This window comes from Tenebrio molitor, chromosome 5, assembly GCF_963966145.1.
Source record: "Tenebrio molitor chromosome 5, icTenMoli1.1, whole genome shotgun sequence".
Lineage (NCBI taxonomy): Eukaryota > Metazoa > Arthropoda > Insecta > Coleoptera > Tenebrionidae > Tenebrio > Tenebrio molitor.
The window spans coordinates 1,643,577-1,669,573 of record NC_091050.1 but is presented as its reverse complement, the minus strand read 5'-3'; the positions used below and the strand labels follow the sequence as shown (position 1 = coordinate 1,669,573).

The 25,997-nt window shown below is 34.6% G+C and overlaps 2 protein-coding genes across 10 annotated transcripts in view; one reads left to right on the top strand and one right to left on the bottom strand.

Moving 5' to 3' along the window:
- LOC138131476 (uncharacterized) overlaps positions 1-25,997 on the top strand; it is a 102,565-nt gene that overhangs the window by 46,156 nt on the left and 30,412 nt on the right. For 4 of the 8 annotated variants that reach the window (XM_069048507.1, XM_069048509.1, XM_069048508.1 and 1 more), the window contains one exon: positions 9,220-9,312. The gene's annotated coding sequence lies outside the window, so the exon portion shown is untranslated. Of the gene's footprint in view, positions 1-2,577; positions 2,689-9,219; positions 9,317-25,997 lie in introns of those variants that run through there. The other 4 variants (XM_069048512.1, XM_069048514.1, XM_069048511.1 and 1 more) reach the window with 3 other exon arrangements.
- Positions 14,745-22,382, bottom strand: LOC138130590 (uncharacterized). 2 transcript variants are annotated; one of them, XR_011159609.1, is made up of 3 exons: positions 21,657-22,382; positions 15,004-21,594; positions 14,745-14,948 (listed from the first exon to the last, which is right to left on the bottom strand). XR_011159609.1 is itself a non-coding variant. In XM_069047154.1 (2 exons), the coding sequence occupies exons 1-2, from the start codon at positions 21,877-21,879 to the stop codon at positions 18,386-18,388; spliced, it is 3,432 nt and encodes a 1,143-aa protein (XP_068903255.1). In that variant the 5' UTR covers positions 21,880-22,382; the 3' UTR covers positions 14,745-18,385. The 2 variants fall into 2 exon arrangements, 1 of the variants encoding a protein (XP_068903255.1); XM_069047154.1 differs by having other exon boundaries at positions 14,745-21,594.

Genomic DNA, 25,997 nt, shown 5'->3' with positions numbered 1-25,997 from the left:
AAAAAATTGCATTGCACCGTATGGCGTCCCACGTGTCTCCGTTTTAGGACCAATTCTTTAAATCCATTTACAACTTTCCCAATTGATTTTTGTACGTATATAAAAATGTGTGCAGATATGTTTTAAAACTTTTTGATCAGAGATTATCGCCTCATTGTTAGATATGTGGCGCCCCACAGGGCTCCATTTAGGGACTAAATCTTTTTCTAACCTATTTAACGACTTCACTTCTTATAAAATAGAACGTCATTTTAAAAAATGTGTTAATGCAGACGTTGTATAATCCAAAATAGAAATGTTGTGAAAAAATCAATTTTTCAGCAATGGTGGTGGCGCCAAAAACTCAATTTTATCTGCTCCTTCAGCTCGGAAGAGCCCTTTATAAATTTTCATGTGTCGAATAAAAAAAATTCTTATCGCCCCTATCAAGAGAGAAAATGGACTATTAATGTTTTCAAAATGGCGGAGGCGCCGACATTTTCTGAAAAATCTGACATATTTTTATTTTCTCGGGTTAGGAAGGGTGCGAACTACTTTTGATAAATTAGGAAAACTAAAAATATGGGTATTCATCTTTGCTGTCAGCCGAGGAAATTTAAAAAATCATAACGTAAAAATGGTGGAGGTGCCGAAATAAAAAAAAATCCTCAATAAAGAATTGCCAGAAATTGTCAATTCATGATTTACCAGTGGTGGAAAGCAAACATTATTCTATCTTCAGATGAAATTAATATTTCTTTTTATACATGCTGTACAAATTCTATTACATGATATGTATAACCGAGTGTATAACCAAAAGATCGTCAACGAGGTGAACTCCACAGTGTTCCACTTTAGGACCAATTCTCATTCTGATCTATGTATTTCAGCCCTACAGCTAACGATACATTCGACTTACTGATTATTATTATTTGCAGTCATCATTATTATTATTATTTTTTTAGGATACATATTTGTTTGTATGTAATTATACAATTTTCTATTTATTTTTTTAAACTTCCTGTATGTACTTAGTGTTACTTTTACCGCCCACTCTGCCCAAAACGCGCCAAAATTGTCCGCAGCCCGCTCGATCACCACATGTCAAACAACTTTACGATTTTGTTTGGGGATTTCGCCTCGTCCACATTAAACCAACGATCGTAAATCCCGTCCCAAACGAAGTCGGCAATCACCACGTAAATAAAAAAAATCGTGTCAACGTGTTATTTTTAATCCCGTCCTCGGCTCCGGTCGACGAAAAATGTATTTCCAGATGCAAAAATCTGTTTGCGTGACACGCATTCCTCCCCACCCGACCTACTACTCCTCAGCCGTCCTTGAACTCCCCGGGGCCCAACTTCCGAAGGAGCGACAACGTCGCGGTCCGGTCAACAGCTGATTGACCCCGTACCTGCGTATTTATACGGTCACGAAATCACATTTGCATAGGTCACAGCTCGACGATAATGGTTGGAAGTGGTTCAGAGAGGTTCGCGAGGGCGGAAAGTTTATTTTTGAATGCTGTGTATATGTCGTACACAAGTTATCGTGTAAATCGAGCTGGCGGCGCATTTCGGACGAAAACAGATGTGCATCGGACAAATAAACAAGTCAGGGAAAAGTAAGCCGTGACCTTGGCGCGCTTGTCATGTTAATAATAAGTTTCACTCGTCATCGTCGGTGCACTCTTGATTTTACGGTTTCGTAATGTTTCGGGGGGAGGAGGGAGCGTGTGCGATCGATCCGGGCGGGCGTTGGAGGAAGGAATGTCCAAAATGCGACAAGTTTCTTACGCATTACGCATACGGGTCGCCTTTTTGGATGGCGAGGGGGGTGGAGGTGACAGACGATTTGGTGCATTGTCGATAGTGCAAAAGTGTGTTGGTAGCACTGCAACACATTTCCATCGACAACTAAATTGAAGATATCTCTGATCTGTCATTTCAAAACGACACCTTTAAATTATCCTATTGTCAAGTGACGTCTCGGAACATTGGAATCAAGTTACAAACGTGGTCGAGTGACCTAGTTCTTGCTTTTGTTTTCGTTCGTCACGCTGTATCAGCTGTCAAACGTCATTTATTCAGCGACGGACAGTGGTGTGAATTATTTCTTAACGAGTAATGATCAAAGTGAGGTTACGTATATGAAGGAGTTGTCAAAATATCACGGCCTGCTTGACCCCATAATATTTTGGACGCTCGTTATTTTCAACTGGATTTTATCTTGTACCCAACCGTTCACTCACTAATAGAAAGAAGTAAGAACCTCTTGGTTCACTCCAAGAATGAAATCGTATCCATTTTTATAGTCTGTGGGATTTTTCTTTTGGTTTGACCTCTTTTTCTTCTGAACACGTTTTAACCGTTTCCTTTGTTGGGCCGATAATAAAATTCTTTATTCAGATTTTATTTTCATTCCATTGTGCATCTAATAAATAAGTAATAAATTAATAATAGAAATTCATTTGCAAAGCAAAAATCAATCAAAATTAATTAATATATATTTGATGGATTTTGTAACTCTGACATTGTCAAATAAAATCTAATATACTGCAGTAACATTAATAAGAGCGTTTTTCAATGTTGTCTGTAGTCTGTTACAGTCGTTGGTGGAATTAATTTGACGGAACGGTTTCAGAAAAAGTTGAAACATCAGTGGAAAATGACGTTGAAATTATTTGCATGTGATTGAAGAGAAAATGTGGTAAGTGTGACCATTGCTGAACATCGGATCTTACAATGTTGAACTAAGAAATGTAATTAGTTTTTTAAGGTTTGAAAACTTTTTTCGTCGTAACATGGTACTTGCTGTTTTTAATTTGCTTTTTATACCTGTATGTTCGTTCATGCTTGTGTCTTGTAAATATTTATTATTACTTTATTTTGGAACTTGTTATACCTCTCCTTGGTCTTTCTTCGTTATCTTTTGAAGATTTATTGTAGCTTCTTTTAAGTTTTTTCTTCACATTTATTTTCCATTCTTTTCCGACATTTTTCAACATCACCAGAACGAACCTAACAATTTGCTAGCTACCTATACCTTTTATAAGATTTTAGCTCCTTCACACCAATATTACTGGAACTTCTAATTCCCTTTTTTTCGATCACATCAACTCCGTTCACGACACAGGTTTTTTTATACAAGGTGTGTCACGTAACCTTCCGAGATCTACGCCGAATTTATGCAACTCAATATTCAGTATGTAGTTAGTATCGGTTTTACTGAAAATAAGAAAGTGCAGTGTTTTTATATGAAAAAATGATGTTGATCGTTTGTCTTTCTTAATCCTTTTTTATTTTATTTCTTTCTGTAAACCACTCGCTTTCACTTTTCCACCCACTGGTAATCATTCCTACCCTTTGACGTCCTCTACAAATTAACACAATCGACAAACGTATCTCCATTTTAACACGTGCCGGAATTAGCCCTTGACGGGGGGTGCACAACCTGTAGATCACCGGATTTTAATTAAGCATTCTGACATGTCTGATGACCTGTCAGGTCGCCACCCCTCCGGCCAATTATATCGACAAAATTTTCCATTTAATACGTTTCCGGCAAGGTGTCAGCGTGCGTTCGACACTTTCCCATTTTCATGGACGATAAGGTGTCTGGCGGACCGGAAACGGATATTCAAATGTGGGAAGTAACAATTTACACCATCACCGGTTATTAACATGGGCGCCGCCGAAAACTGTGTGAACTTTTATTTGCGTCGCCGAGATAGCGGTACCCTCCGGACCACATCTGACAGACTCCGGAGATCTATTTGCGGCGACTCCGATTCGCTCCGGGGGGGGGGCGGCGTTTGTCATAGCGAATTTGCATTCCGGGACGACTTGTTCCAAATTCAGTAACTAGAATTAGGTAGGTGTGGATTAGTTTCGCGTCGAAACAGGGGGCGCGGAGGGGTAAATTAGGAGTTGGTAGCAGTGGCAGGTGGCGCGTATCTCAGTCTTTGTGTGCAAATTAGTTAATTAATTTGGTACATAAAGCAAGTTGTTATGTGTCAAGTTGTGGCTACCGGGCTTCAACGTCCTAAAAATGTTTTAATTAGTGCTTTTATTACCTTTCAAGAGGTTTTCTGGTTTTTCTTGTTCCAAATTGGTCGCGGGAGAATGAAAATCGAATTATTTTGGTTCTTGGTTGGATGAACATCAGTTTAAATTGTGGCGCCAAGAGAATTGGCGCCCTCTCGCGGGACACCAAGACAGGTTTAGTGACGGTCTTTTTGTTACGGGTTTGACTGAATTATATTTTATTTGTAATTTGTAAACAATCGGCGTGAAAATGAGGCTTGACGTGACTTCAAGTGTCTTCCCCCTTCGTTTTTTCTATTACAAGATAATAAAAGAGATCACTTGAGGGTTGAGGGTCAACACTTGGTAAGACCCTAACCTTACTTTTTCTTTTAATACTTTGTGCAACGACCTCCGACGAGTCTTTCGCCGGTTCATTGGAAGTTAGGTTGATTTCTCTCGTTCTGTTTTAAAAAGTGAGAAGCGGAAAGGCGTAGAAATCAAATAAGATCGATAAAATAAAAAAAAGTTGAAGAGTAAAGAATACATACAGGAAAACAGATCTACAACGACGAAGGAACGAGGCAGAGGTAAATAAAAAAAGAAAAGTTGTTTCAATTATTATGAAATGGATAATGAAAGAAAATCCCAAGTTAGCGGTAATTAAAAGTATGATTAAAAGAAAATGGAGCGACCAAACGATATTCCGAAAGAGATAAAATGAAATTAATTAATTATAAGGAAGCCAAGTAAAGACCGTTATTAAAAGTCATTAGAATTAAGACCTAAAAAAATGAAAACATTGGAAAACAGCGAAGAAAATTATCGAACAGAGATATAAGAAAACAAGGTGTAAGATAGTACAGTTACGGCCACGGAATTTCGTCAGTTATTTTACTGTCAATTCGAAAAAACTTGTGTAGCCCAAGCTTTATTGTCATTATGACTGACATTAAAAATTTTTGTGACAGAAATTCTGTCACGCACAATAAAAATCAAAATGCCACCAGTGACGTTTTTGACATCCATGTCAAAAATTCCAATGTGGGGTTAGAAATATATAAAACCTGTTTTACAGCTAATGTCAGTTGAATGACAACGACTGACGAAATTCCGTGGCCGTGACTGTACACATACGTAGAAAAGAAATATGAGAAAATTTTAGTTTGTTTCTGATTTTGAGTATATCGAAGGGTTGTATAAATTTTCAAAAATAATACATTAATTTTATGATGTTTACAAAGTTTCTCTTTGGGGTCGTGAGCGTTCCAGATACCTGAACTATTGGTCCAATCATTTCCCAAAAGAACATAACACAATAAATTAGAGGGACTGTCTAAACAGTGATAACAGAGTTTCTCCATTTTATTTGATTTTTTTGTTTTATATAACACTAACTTTGGCCTACGACTTCGCTCGCGTAAAGAATTTAACGTCGTCAATATCAAGCTGAATTTTTATTTGTTTCCACAAAGGTTGGTCTAAATTACTGCTACCAACTTCCGAAATGTTGTGCAAGAGAAATAATAGAACAGATTTACGTCAAAGTCCCATTAAAAAAATCAGTTTGCCCAACCGGACAAATAAAGAATTTAGGAATTGGAGCAAATCACGCAAGTGGTCTTGTCTCAAACCTTCAAATTAAAGTAAGATCATAATTGAAAATTAACTTGTGGCCCTTTGGATTGTTACGTAAAACATATATTAAAGAATTGTACGTGTGTAAATTGGGCCTTTTTTGGCACTCGTGCCAAAAAAGGCCAAAATTACGCACGAGCTCATTAAATAAACTACTATTTACTGTGATAACGATATGCTTGGTTGATTCGGATGCTTCAAACTTATTTTGATATTTTCTGATAAGTACAGATTTATCGATTTTATCTGACAGATTTAAAAAAATGGGTAGAAAAATCAAATCCTTTGTGCCATTTATAGCAACGAGTACATTTCGAATGTCGAAACATGCCACTGAATCATCGTAGAATTTCGAAATTCGTCAGTGAAATTATTTGTGAAGTGTTTGATGGCGTCCAAAAATAAAACTGCAGTCGCCTACGTTGTTTACGAACATTTTTTACCCATGTCGAAATATCCCTTCGAAATTGAAATATTTATTTTTCTTTGTGAGTGCGTCAGAATCGGTGATTATTGCGAATCAAAGAGATAGACGTCGACGTCGCGACGCATGTTTACCAAGCGCTGACGTTAAAAAATCACCCCACCAAACGAGACACCTCTTAATTGGCCGATGAACTAACTGTTCATTCAGTCCAAGACATTTTCCATCCCACTCGAGGGAGGGAAAAAATTCACCGAAGAAGTTCCCAAAACGAGTTCGATTGTTGGTCGCCTCAATAAAGTGGAATAATATTTTTTTCATGGGTCGTTTCCATTTTTATGCAAATGTGACAGTGTTGTCTCGTGTGCTTTATTGCATTGGAAAGCAAGCAAGAAATAATAATAACCGCAAGTGTTCCCGAATTCCTGCAAAATTATAAATCACCGGACTTGGCAATTCTCTTGCCCCACACGAAATTACCAAATTAATTAGTCAGGACCGGGTACGTTAATCGACTTTTCGGCGACTCCGGGGGCCTCCGGACTACTCCGGTGCTTATAATCCCACCCTGTTACGAATTCATGATGAGGGGTCTCGATAAAGACACCGTCGCCCCAATTTACATATTCCCCGCACAAATCGGATCTTTAACCTTGTTTATTTTGGACGGTTTTTTGCCCCGGAGTCAAGAAACTCAAACTTCCGAGTCACCGAGCACGACCGGAGTTTTTTTTTAACGTTTAATGGATCAGATTCGTGCGTGAAGAGGCAATCCAGGGTGGATAAAAATAGAGGAGGCGTTAAAAAAATCATGCCCACACCCATTTGTCTAAAATTGGAGAGTGTCTTGCCTGGAGTACATGCAATCCAAGAAATATACAGGCTGGCGCGTGGACAAGAACGAAGTGAAGTGGTTGCAATGGATTCGAATTGTTTTGGGGTCAGAGGGTGTCGAGTAAACCATACACAGCGATTAGATCGCTTTGTATCAAGTTTGTTAATGTCACTCTGTATAGTATCATGTGACGTGTCAGATCAGATTTGTCCGGAGCTAATCCGGCTCGTATTGATAAAAAATTCGCTTTTGTTCTTTATCTCTTCGATCCCGGAAACGGAAACATAAAAATGATTCTGGAAATTTATGGAGCTTATCATCAACCCATTAACATATTTGATGAATTCATTACGTTCAAAAATAACGAGATAAAAGAATAAATTCGCAGTTTCTTGCGTACAAACGGTGACCAAATTTATTCGGACCGGCTCGGTTTTGGTTTAATCGTTTTTCGTCGGGGATTGCAGATAAGACCAGAATAAGCTGGAACAGTTTGCAAAAGTTGGCGTAATTGAATTTTTATTTGGCGAGGTGGGTAACAGGCGTACGCGATAAGGTAAAGTCGCGTCGTAGATTACGTCGTACGGGCATCGCGAGATAAGGGAAGGAAGTTTTTGTGGTATTTAAGTGTGAGTGAAAAGGAGTACAAGTTTGTTCAGTAGTTTTTTAATTTTTTTTCTGTACAGGGTGTTATGTAAATGTCCTGCCAAACTTTAACCGCGAACTACTGGCTTCATGTAGAACTCGGAAAAAAATATTTAAAAAATTTTATGTCAAAAAATAAATTGACATTTTTGAGGTAAATTTTTTTTTTACTGCTTTTAGTCTTCTATGTTGTCCCACAACCTCGTAGGTAAAATTTCGACATACATATTTGTAAAATACACCCTGTATATCATGTTTTATAAAATGTACGCCAATGTGAAGTAACCTCTAGGAAATATGCTTTAAAACAAGAAAACCGCATTGGTGTACGTTTTATAAAATAAGATATACAAGGTGTATTTTAAAAATGTGCCGAAATTTTACCTACGAGGTTGTGAGACAACGTAGAAGACTAAAAGCAGTTAAAAAAAATTGTACCTCAAAAATTAAATGTCAATTTCTTTTTTGACATAGAATTTTTTAAATACTTTTTCCGAGTTCTACATGAAGCCCGTAGCTCGCGGTTAAAGTTTGGCAGGACACTTACCTAACACCCTGTATATCTGACATGTACCGTTAATTGTCATTACTCCCTGCTGAAATGTTTATAAATCGTATTAAAATGCATGGAAGCCGCTTTCCTCATTAGTATTATTATTATTAACCGTGACAGAAGCTGCGTCTTTATTTTAACAAATTACCAACACAATATTTATGTCACATTTAAGAGTTATTCAAACTGGTCGGCGATTATTCAGCACCTAACTGTCGTCTGCATAAACAACATATTTTACACGACTTCCGCGCCGACCGATTCCCGCCGTGAAATGCTCGCGTCGAACATCGCTCGTGCCGTGCCCTGTGAACTCGTCGAAAATAGCACCAAAACAAGAATGTGACGATTGGTTTTGTTGGGCTATTTTTGGAACAGTACGACCGAAACAATGTCGCTCGATTGGAATTGGGAGTAGGTGTGCGGAATTTAGTCGGCGTTGCGTGTCCGGTCATCGATTGCGTCTAGTGGAATCCGGGACAAAGACCAATTGAGCCGTTCAACAAGAGACGATCGCGACGATGTTTTGTTTTAATTAGAGGCGGACAGAGTTTGGGCAAACCGAGCGTAAACAGAATTTTAATTGGGACCGAAGCGGACGACATCAAAACACTCGTCATGCATTTTCAAGGTTTCCAGTTTGAAAGTGCAAGATTTTTTCGACAGATAATTTACGTATTTACGTTTCTCGGTTGGGCCAGAATAGATCTCGGGACGTTTGTCCGTCAGTCTCCCTTTTCATCCCTCACGTGATTATTGCAGCAATGCGTCCTCGTAATTCATATGAAATTCGTTTTTGTGCAACCGTACGCGAAACAAGCACTTCGCGTATCTACAACAGGCCGCGAAATCCAATTTTGCGGCCGTTGCTTTTAACGGTGGCACAAAAAAATGTTGTGTACACCTTGGTCGCGAAATGCTTTAACATTTTGATCTCGGTACGTTAAAGAATGATTTCGCGGCCTTGATATACAAATAACTATTAATCAACAGTCAGGGCCGTACTGCCAAGTGCCAAATATAAAAAAGGAATTTTATGTCGCAAGATTTTCAATTTTTGCACAGTTGATCGCCTCGGTGTTTTTTTCTGGTGCTAATTTCCCTCCGTTTTTCGTTTCAGTTTGGATGCCCGTGCCGGAAAAATCAGCAGTCCAGCGAATTCTCTGCCAAATTTCCGATGAAACGAGCTCCTCCGTTCATCTGAGCAAGCCAAGTAAGTCCAAACGTTCCACTCCAGAATGTTGTCGCAAACACGACGTAAAAAATAACGCCCGTGTAAAACAAGGTTGTCGACGTTGTTCGAGATTAATTACAGCAGAAAGACGACTCTTCGAGCTCGGATACTTGAATTTCCCGAGAGATAATAATAAATCTTTTGCGCCTCGCCTTCGCGATTCAACAATTCGGAGGTTCTTCAATTATTCCAAATGTTTTTTTTTAACTCGTATCGCCTATCGAATCTCGCCGTTTCTTCGCCAAATTGAAGAAGTTATGACGCCCGCGTTGAGAGTTGCCATTGAAGCCTCTCAGTGTTGTTGGTCATCGATTAAATCTGGGCCGAAAATGATGTTTTTATCGGAGAGGTGGCGTTTTCATAATTAATTTTCTCGTCACTCGAAGATAAAAAGTTGAGGCGATTGGAAACTTTCTCAACGACATCACCTGTAATCATCAAAGCATCAAAGAAGCTCAGGGAGAGCTTTCCATTTTAGCTTTTGTCTAATTAGACGTAAATACCCTTATGGTCGTTATAACATCTAACGATTAGTTGGAAATATCTTACAGCTAATAACTATACCTTATCTATTGCAAATTGTTTAATTATTATTGAAGCATTTAAAAGAAAACTTAAATGCCCCAAGAGGAGAAATCAAGACAGGGATTTAGAGTAGTGCGAGCTATTGCCTATTGCATTCGGGCCTTCGATAAAAATGTAAAATATAATGTTTTTATTGCCAATTTTTATTAAGAAATAAATCCTGTAGACATGGTTGAAATAACCGTTGCACTACGATCAAATTATTCTAAATGGCGCCATGCAGAAGTTTTGATCTGTCTGATAAAAAAATCTACATCAAAATAATCGGATAAGATAAAAAACGTAGTAAAAGGCCAAGTGGAAATCCAATCAAAAGAAAGAGAAAATCTGATTTTATCGGATAGAAACTAGAGCTTTCAAAAAAGTTGTGGTCAAACGGCTTGGTGCTTGCTTTTCTTTTCATTAACACATGGCGTTGCTTGATCAACTGTCAAATCATAGATGTCAAACATCAGTCGTTCAGGAACGAGTGAGGTGGATTATATACTTTTCAAAAAAAACTTCCATTTAGAACGAACCATCGACAGTTTTTGCGGTTTTCTTAGTGTCACGTGATAGTATTTACGTTAAATTAACGATTTAATTAGAATCAAATGATGATTAAAGAGAGGTTATGTATGTAAAGGAAATGTCAAAGCATACCAGCTAAAAAGACGATCTGCGTTTGTGCAAGAGAGAGAAAACAACAGCCTACTTGATCAGAAATTTTTTGAACGCCCGTTATAATTAAGAAATATCTTTTACTTGGAGATTTTTTGATTTTCTAATTAGAAATTAAACACGAAGAATGAAACATCAAGTATGTATTATTGTTTCTGACAACAACGTGGAAAATGTAATTTTCTTTTTTTTTAAGTCATTCTCATTCTTTTTATAACACACAGCTTTCTTAGCCTTAAAAGAATGATTTTCTCTTGTCCATAAAAAAATCTTGATAAATGACTACATACTTGATGGTGTTCCTACAAATTGTCTTTGTTAAATATTTGTAAAATCGTATTTTCTTACAAAAACTTGGCATCCGTAAATAAAACCACCTCCGCTAAATTTCTCAATTATTGTTTGAACAAAATAATTTTTGACAAATATTCCCTTCTTCTTTTCTTTGTTTTGCGCCGCTTGTATTTAATTTTAGGAACATCTCATTAAACAAAACAAGCAAGTGGAGGTGTTCATTGGGGGAAATTAAATATTAATCTCTCGCACTAAAAAATTAAATAATTTAATAATTATTGACAATACGGGCGTAAGGCGTATTTATAAAATAATTATACACTCGACAAACGTTATCACTAAACAACGTCTGTTTGTGATAGTCACAGCCGCCACTTTTTCCCGTAACCCACATTATAATTAATTTCTTTTCCACGTTATAATTACTCCATTAACGTCAACCAGTAGCGTGGCGGTATTCCCACCGGAAACGATCATCCGTCGTTTTTCCACCCGGAAATTCCACCCGGAAACCGGAATTCCTCACCTCTATCTAAATGACTTCACCGCATCTTGCACTAATAAACTCTTCAATTTATTTCCTTTCCATTTATCGCTCCGTTTTCACCTTCACCACTCCTCACCTTGATTGTACGATATTGGTTAATTGACGAGTGCCGTTCAGTTTTCTTCCGTTAATTTGACTTCAAAAACAGACGAAACGCAGACAAAGGAAATGAAAATGGGGGAAATTAAGAGATCCCTGTTAGGGAGAAAAACAGTCATACGAATGAATGTGACAAATTAATTTTATCCAGGCAATTGGAACATCAATAAATTGTGCTCAGCTGCGCAAAAAAATGCAAATATGTAATAGAGAACAACAAAAAAATTATAACAAATACGATAAGCAATAAGGTGATAAGTTAAATTATGTGAAGTTCGTGGACTGTAAAGCAGTGGTTTTTATGATATTTGACATTTATAATTTTATGTGATACATATGTAACAGTTATAATAATATATATGTATGTATGTCTTGTAGAAAATAATAAATATTTTTTAAATGTTAAATTGTAGGCCTTGAAGTGATTTGAAAAATTCTTGCTGGAAGTTGTAAATATCAATTATGGATAATTGGCATGTGGAAATTTCAAGACAAAGTAAATTGCACCGATGGTTAATAGTAGTCGAAAAGTTATAAATTCTAGCGTCATTTTAACTTTCTTACTGTTGTAAATTATTTTCCCGTGAAATAAAATATTTAAAAGGCGTTTTTTAAAGTTTTTATTTTTCACTTTAGTATAATTGCATGATAACTCCTAGGATACGAAATACGTAAACATGTCCATAACAACCGGGGAATAAAACAGGGCGTAATAAGAATAAGCGGGCGTAATGAATTCATAACGCCCTCATCAATTCATAATTGCAAAGATGCCAATTTTTTTATTTTTTTAAAGAACACGTATAGTGAAAAATAAAATCTTGTATGCACCAAGGCGTCACCGAATGATTACGCCCATCGAACGATATCCATCTCTCGGGCTAAAGCCCTCCAGCTGGATATCCTTCTCCGGGCGTAATCATCGTTGTAACGCCCTTGGTGCATAAATAGCTATTACAACTTTTTAGTACTCGGTAGTCATGTTAAAACAGCTAAATTGTCATTTTTTTGAGTCAAAACGAAAACAGAAAATATAAAATGGAAGAAAGCGAAATTGGCGACCAAAGTAATTTACATTTTTAATTTACAAGGTATGGTAAAACAGCAGAGGCAGAAGAAATTGTCCACCCAAGCAATTTACATGATTATTGATTAGTCATTATTGAAAGAATTTAAGTATGAAACTTAAGTAATATTTGCCACTCACAGAATCTAGTAGGTACTCCTGTCATCCTGCCATTACATTACGATATATTTTTTTACTTTTTGGACAGAGAATATCAAAATGGATATGTTTTGTGCTGCACTTGTGGCACTAATACGAGATCACGAAATAACCACCGAAGCAATTTACTATACATATTAATTAGCCCTGATAATTAGCTAATAATTCAAAAAGTGGTAAGTAGAGGGAGTTGGAGAGGGCACGCACCCCCCACCACTTTTTTTTGACCTTGACCTCTAAGCCCCTCCCCCTGACCTTGATATCCCCACCACTTGACCTCGATATCCCCACTACTTGACCTGGATATCCCCACCACTTGACCTTGATAATTTCCCCCACCAGTTGACCTCGATATCCCCACCACTTGGCCTTGGAGTTCCCCCACCAGTTGACCTCGATATCCCCACCACTTGGCCTTGGAATTTTCCCCCCACCACTTAACCTCGATATCCCCACCACTTGAAAATATGTATAAATGTTGGGTGAGTGTATTGGGTGGTAGTGGTGAATGATGATTTTCCGATACACATCTCATGGTCGTGTGGTGTTTAGAGACGTACAATATCAAAATCAGTTGGGTAATTACGATTTTGATGGGAATAAATTAACGGTTATTTATAAAAGATGTATGTGTCGAGAGTGTTTTGAAAGAGAGTTAAAAAGTCAGCAAATTGATGGTTTGGAAAAGGATCTGAAAATTGCCGCTCCGCATGAAATTGATGTTATATGTACTCGAGAGGAATTAAATGTTTTAGTGAAAAACTACGGTCGCGAGTGTTGCAAGTGTAATAAAACATTTTATAAAGTTGTGGAATTTAATCCTGATTATTCGTATTTGATGAAAATTAAATATCTTTAAATGTGTTTAGATGATGGTGTCGGAATTGTGAGTGTTCCTAATTATGCATGTTTCGATAAACGATTATTAACTTTTACCGGGTGGTCAATTGAAAGACCTTCTCCAGTGGATCTCGCAAAGGCCGGTTTTTACTATATTGGATTTGGAGATAGTGTGGAATGTTTTTATTGTAAAGTAAGAATATGTGCGTGGGAAATCAGTGACATTCCGATTAAAGAACATTTAAAATTCTCACCTAGGTGTTTATATGTGAATTTTAAGAATCAGTTTAAAAATATTAGAAGAATAGATAATAAAAAAGAAATTAATATTAAATCGTACATGATAATAGTTTGTGTACTTTTTGTTTATATATTATACGTGAGTAGTGGATTTTACTTTTAGTGTAAACTGGATCGTCAGATTAAGATGGCTTCACAATTAAGCGCTTTAAACGAACAATTGCATATTAATAATAATTATATAAGTTTAAAGAGTTTAGAAGTAAATAAAAAGTTTAAAATTAAATCATTTTCCAAATGTAGTACTGCTTATGGTGAAAAGGTGTTTGTGAATCTCGGGGAGAGTAAGACTATATTACCGCAAAGATTTTCAATCAAGTTTACGAATGAAATGATTGAAAATTTAAATGACGAAATTCGTAATGGAAAAATTATCTATTTAATAAGTGGAGGTATTGTTGGTAAAACAGTAAATGTTAAGTTTGTAGAAGAATAAGAATATATTTTGTACTTTTTTTTATTTAATAAAAACAATGTAATATTTATTATAAATTGTGTATTGTTGAATATTAAAAAATGAGTAATAAAAATATGTGTAAGCAAGTGAGGTTTAACTTGGAGAAAAACCGTTTTCATTTAATGTGTGTGTATCTAGTTCCTGCGAGAATGGCTCGTCAAGGATATCAACTAGAGTTTGCAAATAGATTGCATTTTTTACGTCGCATTGAAAATGTTGAATGTATTTTATCCAAGGTATTACAAATAGATCATCGTCGAAAAATTTATGAAACTAGATTTAAGAATGTGTAATTGTTAATTTTAGTATTATTATTTATGTTTACATAAATTGTAATGATTTTTTAAACTAAACTAAACTTTGTAATATTCATAATATGGTGAATAAATAATAAAACAATCGAATTAAAAAAATGATTTTTAATTTTGAATTTAAAAAAGTAAAAATAATTGATAAAGAATATGATATGTTATACAATAAAAATAGTTGTTGAAATGCATGCATGCATGCATGCATTCTTTAGGAAAACCAGTTTTGATGAGTTCACTGACTACTGGACTGAACTAGCTTGAGGCGATGCAGTTAACGGGTCTGTCTGGTCTGTTTTGCTAAAAGAGGAATTCATGTAGTGAATATTATTACCATTATTATATCAAAGTTTACCTTAATCAATATCGGATTTGTTTATCCACGTTCGTTTCGACATTCCCAACCATTTGACATAATATTTATTTCCTTTTTTTCGTAGAATTTTTTCTATTAAATAGAAATTTGGGTGTTTAACTCTTTGTAATTCATGTGTATAAAAACCACCTAAAATTGGTTCACCATCTTCATCTTGTAGTAGATAGGTACGTGGTACAGTTTGCTGTACTTTTTTTATCGAAAATATTTCATTACTCCAATTGGGTGTGTAAGATTTGGAAAAGACTTGTCTATATTTACTGACACGTACAAAATCACCAACTTTGAATTTAGATTTGTATGGATCTATTGTTTTCATGTGACTGTAAACGCCTCGTAAAATTTTCTTTTCGTTTTTTTTGTTAATTGCAGAAGGTTTATATTGGGTAGTATGATGTTTTGTATTATTGTATCTTTTAACAATATCTTGTAAAATATCTGTCCATTTATAGTTTCCTCGAAAACTAAATTCTTTCCAAATTAAATTTTTTATTGTTCTAATTACACGTTCGGCCATTTGTGCTTTTTTAGTGGAATAAGTGGAATAGTGATTAATGTGATATTTTTTGAAAACTGCATTCAAACTTTTATTATAAAATTCTTTACCAAAATCTGTCTGAAAATTTTTAGGAATATTTTTCTTAGTTTTAAATAGTGAACTTAAAGCGTTTGTCACTTCAGCTGCGGTTTTTGTTTTTAAAGGATAAGCCCAAACAAATTTAGAAAATGTATTTATCACTATTAAAATGTACTTGAAACCACTGTTGAAGCGAGCGTACGGAATCATTTCAATTAAATCAGATTGTAATAAGTCATTTAGTCCTTTCACGATAACACGTCGTCGTTTAAAATTTACTCTCGCCGGTGCGTGTAATTCCACTACGACATCGCGCTTCATCGACACATCACTCTGTTTCATGATAAACTGGTACTTTTAAAATAAACTCGATCAGTAATCTGGTTTCTGCAGTTTTTTTACTTTTTTGAAAACTTAATTTATCACCGTCACGTAAAATGTATCCCAACAAGTTTCGCGGAGTATTATTTACTAAAGCCGTCCATCCTACAGTTGGATATGATTGAATAGATGTAACAGTAGCTTCTTTTAAGGGAAATATATAATGCGTCCCTAAATCGTGAATTAAATAAACATTTTTATCGGTGTCAAATTTTCCATTCAATACCAAAGGAATATACGTAAAAGATTTCAATTTTTGAAGACTTGTCTTAAAATTATGTTGTGATATGTGGTGACCGAATTTATCGAGTGTCATATTGTTGCTGTACACGAAAGAACTGTTAATAAATGAAACAATGAAAACTAATTTATAGTCTAAATAATAATTTTTGCTTCTCTCAATTCATTAATGATAAGATTAATTTCATTTGAGTGACTCGTATTACCGGCAAGTTGTGATGAAATCAAAAGACGTAAACGATCGACTAATTTATTGGGATTATTCCACGGAACATATTCAATATTTTTATTCGTAACTTCTAACGTTCTTAATCCTTTACCACCTTTCGATTTTGCAGGTGATGATGATGATGATGATGATGATGATGATGCTTTTGTTTTAATTGATGCTTTACTTTTTTCGGCAGATGTCGTGGGTAAAGTTCCACTCCTAGCTCTACTCGTAGGTACACTTCCAGGTTTACTGGTATCTATACTTCCACTCCTTGTTCTACTAGATGATGTTGCAGGTGGTGGTGATGGTTTATTAAACTTGTTTTGAACTGTCAAAAGTTTCGGTTGATTCGATAACGGTTTTATTATGCTTTTATACTTTATCCCAACATTTCCAGCAACTTGTTCATTAGCTTGATAATTTTTACGATTAGCATTGGTTCTTTCAACAATTTCTTTATACATTAATCGATCAGTGTCCTTGAAACCGATTGGTTCTTTTTTAAACAATAATTCCATTAAGCCGGGTGTCGAAGGATAACGTATATTTTGAATAATAAGTTCATCTTTTATAAAATCTATTTCCGAGTTTCCAATAAAAAATTTAGCTTTTTCTGGACTATATCGAACTCCATATTGAAAATCAAATTTATCTTCTTTATCAGTAAGCATTTCTTCAATATATTGACGTGGAAGTTCAGGCCATTGTTCTAAAAACTCACGAAACGCTTGCGTATCTGACAATTTATCAATATCTCTCTGAATTTCAGACAATGATGGTTCCACCACACTCGGTTCTATTTCTTCATCGGGTATATGTTTTGAAATTTCCACGGTTTCTAAGAAAGATGGTTGTCTCAATTTACTCCTGGGTGTAGAACTCGATAGATAATTGGGGGTCGAAGTGACAGCGGGGCTTTTTTTTATCGATATTTCTTCCTTTTTAACAACAGGTTTTTCTTGTTTAATTTCACTTATGAGATTTTTAATCGGTTCGGTGAGAGGTCGGAAACGCGTCTCAAACATTTCTTGTGAACTTGCAATTTCAGAGGTTAATCCACGTAACTTTTCGCGCACGTCTTTTCTTGCTTTTGCTAGTTTGATGAGTAAACGTTTATCCATATTGAATGCAGTCTTGACTATAATACTAATGTAAATATTATCGAGTATTTATATCTTTATATATTTATCAAATCCTTTTCTGTATCTTCCATCATGCAAATCACAGTCTTTATTTATAACCAAAAAATCATAGGAATCTTTCCAACAATTATTACATAATGCTTGAAATTTTTCAAATGACATATCACCGTTAACATGATTATTGTACACGTGCTTTAGATTGGTCAGATCTTGAGAAAATAAAACTATGAAATTTGCATTATCTCGAATTAATTGTTTCGGTATGGAGGAATAAGTCTGACTTAAATAAAAACAATCTATGTAATAATGACGACCAAAACAATAATAATCTCTAATAATTTTTTGATCACAACCAACTACATCATCAAATATAATGATTGAAAATGGTTTGGCTTCGTTTGGAGGTATGATATGATCTCCTTCTTCAAATTCAAAAAACCCAATGTTTTCTTTGTTTTTTCCATTATTAAGAGATTGTAAAACCTGCTTTAAAAATTGATATTTTGGTTGATTAAGAGTTTTCGAATATAAATAAATATTTGAAAAACGTAGACCGTTTTCGTGGAGTAATAGACTGAGTAAAGCGTTTGTTTTTCCACATCCCGATCTTCCAACAATTATACCTCGTTTAACACCATCACTCAATAAAGTATTATGTTTCATGAATGTATTGGAAGGAAAAAAACATTCATGATTTTCAACATTTAATGATTTTTTTTGCTTTACAATTTTCATTCTATACTATACACAAATTAAACCACAACTAAATATGATATAATTCTACAGCTTCTTATAAACAATTCTCCATCATACATTATCTTCACATGCTTTGTTTAGTTCATTTAAAAACGTATCAAAGTTTATGTGAAAAGCTATATCCTTATGGCCCCAGGCTAAAGTATTTGGTGAATTTGTTAATAAAAATCTTTTATCATCTACACCGGACAGAGCAATTTTATTTCTTCTTTCCGTAAACATTTCGTGTAAACACGACTTGAAAATGTTCATGGAACAAAGAAGAATAGAATTTTCAGTGACAACATTTTTATAGTCAGAAAACCGTATTTGCTTATCGACAACATGTTTACTTATACCTTTAGCTTTTTTTTCGATTTTATTTAATAATTCGATGCAATATGCTTTAGCACCCGTACCATAGAAACTCTTAATTATTGCACCGGCATATTCATCTTTCATTTTTCCTATAACCGAAATACCTGGTTCGATAGAATGTATATTATTGGGTGGATAATTGGAAGTATCGAAACGGTCTGAATTTCGTTTAATATCTTCATATACATTTTCGGAAAATACTTGTAAAACCAATGAATCTGTATCGGTATATAATAAAGAAACATTATCACCATATGATGGTTTCAAGAAATCATAAAAAAATTCATAAATTACGGTTTTTGACATCTCCAATATACAAAAACCAGCATAAATTGGTTTATTATATGTCACTTGAACTTTATTCATTTCTATTGCGATTAGATTATCACAGAAAATTTCCCTCGATTTGAAATGAGGTTTCGCAATCCAAGTTTCAGCTCCAACTTTATGTCCTCTATTGGCCCAGTGCGTTGATAATTTTATATCGCTTCTTTTTTCAACATTTTCCATGGTCTTTCCGTATATACAATTAACTAATAATTTAAATAAATCTTTGACAAATTTAGAAGTTGCTCTATTCCTTAACATGGTATTTAAATTTATATAATTTTGAAGCCACGGTGATTGTTTAAATTTTAAAATTCTATGAATATTATTAATAATTAAACCATGTTTTAAACATTGTTTTAAATTTCTGTAATGTATAATATAATTTGTTTTATCACATAGATTTGGAATTAATTTTGCATGTTTTCCATGGGGGGGTATTATATTTTCTGGGCAAAATGGCATATCATTATGTAGTGAGTGTAATGTTTCGGGATAAATCAAATCCACTTCGAGAACGTATCCAAAATCTGATGTGTCAGAAAGTTCATTTAAATTAAAATTTTCAATTTCATTTCTAGTTAACCATTCGAAAGATCCCGTAGGTAAATATTGCTTCATAGCATAACCGTATAAGTTTGTTGCATCCAAATAAAGAATAAATGAAGATGGTTCCAATAGATTATATTCAGGTAAAAACTTGTTATTGGCGTGACACCATCTTTTAACACATGTACTGACACCACCTCGAATTCCTTTTTTAAAAAAGTGAAGCATATCAATTTCCGTCAAGAGTTCCAATTGTACTTTTGTATATTTTAACATTGCATCCCAGCTGAATGATGGAGCCGTAATATACTGAGCACTATCTAAACCGTAATGTTTAAAACAAGTATTACGGAAATTTTCAAAAATGTCAGCCAACAGTAAAATATCTGATTTGAGGTAAATATCCGAATAATCACCTAAAGTATTACAATCGAATACATCCCATACTTTTTGAGCTCGCTCATAATCTGCATCTGAAATATGTTCTTCTTTTAATTTATCAAAAAAATCATCTTTATCTGGAAGATGTGTAAGATCTAATTTTGACCAATCATCTATAAATGAATAGGGAAATACACCTTTTTGTCTAATTAAATCAAATTCTTCATCATGCATATAATATTTTCTAATTTCGGTACATTCACTTGACGATAATGTTTTTGCCAATTTTTCTAGGGAAGTAGGAAGAAAGCGAAGAGAATCTACAAACCGTAGTTTTATATATTTGCGTACCTCCTTTCCTTCTGCATTAACTGAATTACCAACGTGAATGTGTTTACTAAATGTGATGTATTTTTCTTTAGTTTTTGCAATTACATCGATATCTTCACCATTTAAAGATAGTTGTTTAATAAACAAGTGACTATCGTAGTTGGTGAGATTGTGAAAAAAGACCGGAATAAAATTTGGTAGTTTAAAATTTAGATTACAAGTAGAATGACTTGGACCTCTATATTGTCCGGTTAAATGACAATGATCTTTAACTTTAGCCTCTTGACTTGTAAAAGGTCTTTCGCAAATGTAACATGTGTTCGAAAATGCATATTCACTTTCTTGTTCAGCTGTTAAAGGATGCATCGGTTTAATAATATTTAAATATGTATCATAAATTACTTTGACTTCATTTTCTAAACTATCTAAGAACTCTCTGATGCATTGTTTACCTCGAAACAAACAAAATTTGGAAATATTATTATCAAAGGAGCATTTCAAATAATATCCACAGGAATAAGGTTCATGCTTATATGTTTTTAAATGCCATGACTTTTCTGGATCAGGTAAACAATTATCTAATGGTTTGAGTAAACATTCAAAGTCTGCATAAATAACGAAAGGAACACGAATTTGTTTTTGAAAATTTGAAAACTCTAATATATTACCAGGAATCATTTTTCCAATCTTATTTTTTATCGGATCAGTATTAGGAATTCGCACATATAAATACCCACAATCATTTTTACAATGTAATTCTAGTAAATCACGTGTTCGAAAATATTGTAAACATCCATCACATAAATGCTTTTTTCCATTCCGTTTTGTAATTTGACTCGATACTAATTTTGACAAATCTTTAATTGTACAATAATGTTGATTACTATCATCATCACTAATTAATAATAAATTTATGTGTATCGGTTTTTTACATCGCGTATAGTATAACGGTCCGACAATTTCATAATTTTGTTGCCCATTCTGATATAACTTTTCAATACCATAAACGTTAACAGAAGCATTATTTAATTGTTCGAAAATATTTAAACTATCTAACCTTACTGGAAATTCGATACCGTCAAAGTTGAAAATTTGATTAAAGTGTGGATAAGATCTCGGATCCCATTCCGGTCCTTCCGGTTTGCAGACTGCAGCTACCGCACTCCAAGCGAAGCAGTAATAATCTTGATTGCGAACGTTGACCACAGCATTTCTTTTTTTTATAGATGCAGGTAAATGAATAAATGATGAAGCTCTGAGTGGGTTGTACTTGCTAAAATTTAATTCCATGTATATGATGCTTACTAGACTCCATCCTAAAACAAAAAAAAATACATTAATATAATGTAAATAATAATACATGTATAAATTTATTTACCTGAATCTTTCTCCAAGAATTCGCTCATTTTGTTCTCAATAACCCCCTTAAAATCCTCAATAATATTACTCCAATTAGAACCCAAAGTTATAATGATGTTTCTAGTGTTGAAAGATTTTACGTCAAAAAGATTTTGCGATTCCAATGTGTACAGTCCGAACAGCTCCAAGTTTAATTTTACAGTTGTATGTTTCTCAACGTTTTCCTGAATGAGATTTATCATTTTCTCCCTGATTTCTTCGATAAATTCATTCAAATCAACACAAGTTCTTTCACCGGTTATCCTATAACTTATAACATTTGATTCGAATGCTGTTGCGATTTGATGAACACCATCCTCTTCGAGTTTTTTCAAAGATTTGTTTTTATGTTGTGCAGATTTTCGGTGGGAATGTAGTGTTGTCGCGGGAATTTGAATATCACATGTTGCACATGTAACATATGTGATCGTCGAACGTATACGTTTTCTTCTCGAACAACTCTCCTTTTCATGTCTCAGAAATGCTCGATTGGTAGTGAAATGTGTCAAACAATTTCCACATTGAACGGTTTGCTAAATATTATAAACAAAAGAAAAAATATACATATTTAGTTGCGCGGTTTACATTTAGACTGTCTTTAGTTACTATTATTTATCAAATTAAAAAAAATAAATAAAAAAATAATTGATAAACAATAGATATCCAGCAAGACCACGTGGAGGAACAGTCACGCTTGCCATCGCGGGTGTGCTTTTTTATTTAAACTCTTTCTCACTACTCATTCATCCTCACAAATCGCGTAGAGCTACTGATAAATCATCAAGATCTTATTCTTCACGATCAGATTCTTCATGATCAGATTCTTCACGATTAAGTTCTTCGTAAGCGTCGAAAATAATACTGAAAAACTCTTCAAGAATTTCATCATCAGTATCATTGTCGACGTTTACATCTCCTAATCTATCAGAAGCTATACTTGATGCTTCCGAAACACCATCATCAACATCCATATTGATCTCATCCATCTCGACGGCTTGTATCAAAGGGTGATGCAGTTCACCATCACCACCCCTCTGATTTACACCGTCAGCGACAGATTGAATCTCTAATATGTTATCGATGATTGGTGCTGGTGAATTTGAACCTATATCGTCGACATCTTCCAAATCCTCACCAACCTCCACCAAACGTTGATAACCTTGGTCGTTATCACGCATCTGGCTTCTCTTATTTTCCACATCCACCAAACGTTGACAATCGTAGTTATTGTCACGCATTTGGTGTCTGTCGATTAATTGCTGAGAATTTAAAAGATTTTCATCGAAAGTAGGTACCAAATCACCATAATCATCATCATGAACACCCTGATCATTATTGCCGAGTTGACATTGATTGTAAAGATCATTGATGACAACTTCGGAATAATGATCGATATTTTCATCACGATGATCATTCACATCTACATCAACATTCTCACTTTCTCCACTTTTATTATCGAAAAAATTTAGTAGGGATATATCCCCAAATTCATTACCCATTCCAAAATCGTTTTCTAACACCGAATCTAAAATTTGTTGTGTATTCGGAATTTCGATAGTTTCTATCGGTTGTGTATCGAGAATTTCAATTGTTTGGGGTTGTGTGTCAGGAATTTCAATTATTTGGGGTTGTGAATCAGGAATTTCGATAATTTGGGGTTGTGTATCAGGAATTTCAATTATTTGGGGTTGTGTATCCGGAATTTCAATAATTTCCGGTTGAGTGTCTTCAATAATAATTGTTTCAATTCGCGGTTTCTTTATGAGTTTGTTAGAATGGATAATAATTTTAGAAAGTCTTTTGGGATGCAAAAGACTTCTTAAAAGTGGAGAATCATTCGTACTTACATTTACAGGTGGACTACGGATGCGAGATGTACCAGGACGAGCACAACTATTACACTCCTGGTCACCACTGCACCCACAGAAATCAGCAAACGCACGTTTCATTTTCACTAGCACGATGAAGCACACCACACGAATGAAGCTCCCCACGAATGCTCATGATTTTTAAGGGAAAACGAATTGGGTGGGGAGTGGAGTGGGGGAGAGGTCAAGGCTAGGTCAAAGGTCAAAGGTCAAGGTTGGGTCGGGTCAAAGGTCAAAGGTCAAGGTCGGGTCAGGTCAAAGGTCAAAGGTTAAAGGTCAAAGGTCAAAGGTCAAGGTCAGGTCAGGCCGGGTCAAAGGTCAAGGTCAGGTCAGGTCAGGTCAGGTCAGGTCAGGTCAGGTCAGGTCGGGTTAGGTTAAGTAAAGTTTTGTTTTACATGTTTAAACATTTTCTTACATCAAGCATTTCCGAGATATGTATTTGGATTTTTTTGTTTTGTTTTACATGTTTAACCATACTTTAAACATTTCCTCACATCAAACATTTCCGAGATATGTATTTAGATTTTTTGTGGTTTCTTTTTTAAACTTGTAACTTTTTCGTGAATCTTGAGAAAATCAATCGAAAACTCTATTGGTTAATGATCTGAAATTACATTTCTGAAATTTTAAATATATCATGATATATTATTTTCAGACGACCACTGTGAAATATGGCACATTTCACATGGTTTTTCCTTAGTGAAAATTTAAAATTGCAAACGATTCAACACGAACATGAACGAACAGCCTAACCGTATACAATGAAAAATTTGAGAAATCTGATTGGTCGACAGCTGTGTGTTTTTATATTGTACACGGATCGATGATTAACGATATCTATCTCCGCGCAACAGCATAATTATTTTGTCCGCAGCTCTACCGAATGATATTTGAAGTTTGAAGGGATGCCGAATATTAGCGTTTTTTTGTGGTCGTCGGAAAAAATATCGTGTATACCACGTGTTGAAAATTCCATTTTCAACTCTTTCATAATTTCAGAATACTTACCTTGTTCATTAATAAATATGAAGTAAAAATTGTTTTTTACTTTTAACTATACGTTTGAACACCACGATCAAATTAACCAACCACATTTATAAGTTGGAAATAAATTCATCTATTCATTGACGGATTAATTAAAAAAATTAAAACATATAGTTATAATAATTTATTGACAAATCTACATTTGCATGGTGGGATATAAGTTCCATGATTTAAATTATCCCAAGATTCCTCCTCTTCTTGGGGTAGCAACTGCTGCAGTTGTTGTAGCACCTGCTGGAATTCTTCTTGCTGCTGCTGTTGTTTTTCTTGATGAGGGGGTTGTAACCCTTGCCCCTGAATTTGCTGCGATTGTTGTGGTAGTTGCTGCGGTTGTTGTGGTAGTTGTTGTGGTTGTTGGGGGAGTTGCTGCACCGGACGAAGTTGTTGGGATCGTTGTTGTTCGATTTTATGTTGTAATTCGAAATATCGAATATTCCGATCCCTTTCATACTCCCTTCGATGGCATTTCCACATATGTTTCGTCATTCTGTGACGTAAACAACGGTGAAACTTATCGTAGGGACACTGCACAACATCATCACCACCGTCATATTCTTGTTGAAAATACATGTTAACAGCTGCAACCAAGATTACACCAACAACTGACTGGCCATCGAGTTTGTTCGCATATATTTGATTTTCCCCACCACAATCATTCTATAGGTCAAGGTAAAATTTTTTATTATTTTAAAAAAATAATATAAAAAAGTTTTTTTTTTTTTTTTTTTTTTTTTTTTTTTTTTTTTTTTTTTTTTTTTTTTTTTGTTTGCAAAAAAAGAAAAAAGAGTAAAAAAAGAAAAAAGAGCAAAAAAACCCTTTTTTTTTTTTTTTTTTTTTTCAAAAAAAACCCATTTTTTATATTATTCTTTTAAAATAATAAAAAAATTTTTGCAATGCGGAATAAATGTGGTGGGGAAAATCAAATATAGGTCAAGTGAAGTGGAACGGTCAGTTGTTGTGTTGGTTGCATAATCATCCTTACCGTTGTATTGCAACTACGCCCGCTACGCCCGTACTGGTGATAATTGAATAATTGAAAAATGAAAATAACAAACATTTTTTATATTATTGTTTCAATTTATTATATAACATTGTAACAATTTGCATGCTGCAGTAACAATTCTCGCTTATATGAAATAAACACATCGGTTTGGATGATTCTAATCGAGGAGTTTCTGGTAATTCTATTACCGGCATCTTAATACACTTTTCGATAAATTTTGCTTTTTCTTTACCCTTGACATGGACTGAATCACCATCGCTTATTACTTTCTTTAAGATTTGTTGAAATTTCCAATGCGGTACAAATCCAGTATCCCATTTTATACAATGATGATTTTTTGATAACCACTTTATTTGATATTGAACATCATCTGGTAATAATGTAGATGGGAAGGGAGGAGCAAAAA

Excerpts from the sequence above, each read along its gene's own strand:
- LOC138130590 (XM_069047154.1), bottom strand. The coding sequence starts at position 21,879 with ATGATAAATCTCATTCAGGAAAACGTTGAGAAACATACAACTGTAAAA. Across the intron at positions 21,595-21,656 it reads ATTCTTGGAGAAAGATTCAG|GATGGAGTCTAGTAAGCATC; the intron begins GTAAATAAATTT and ends TTTTTGTTTTAG.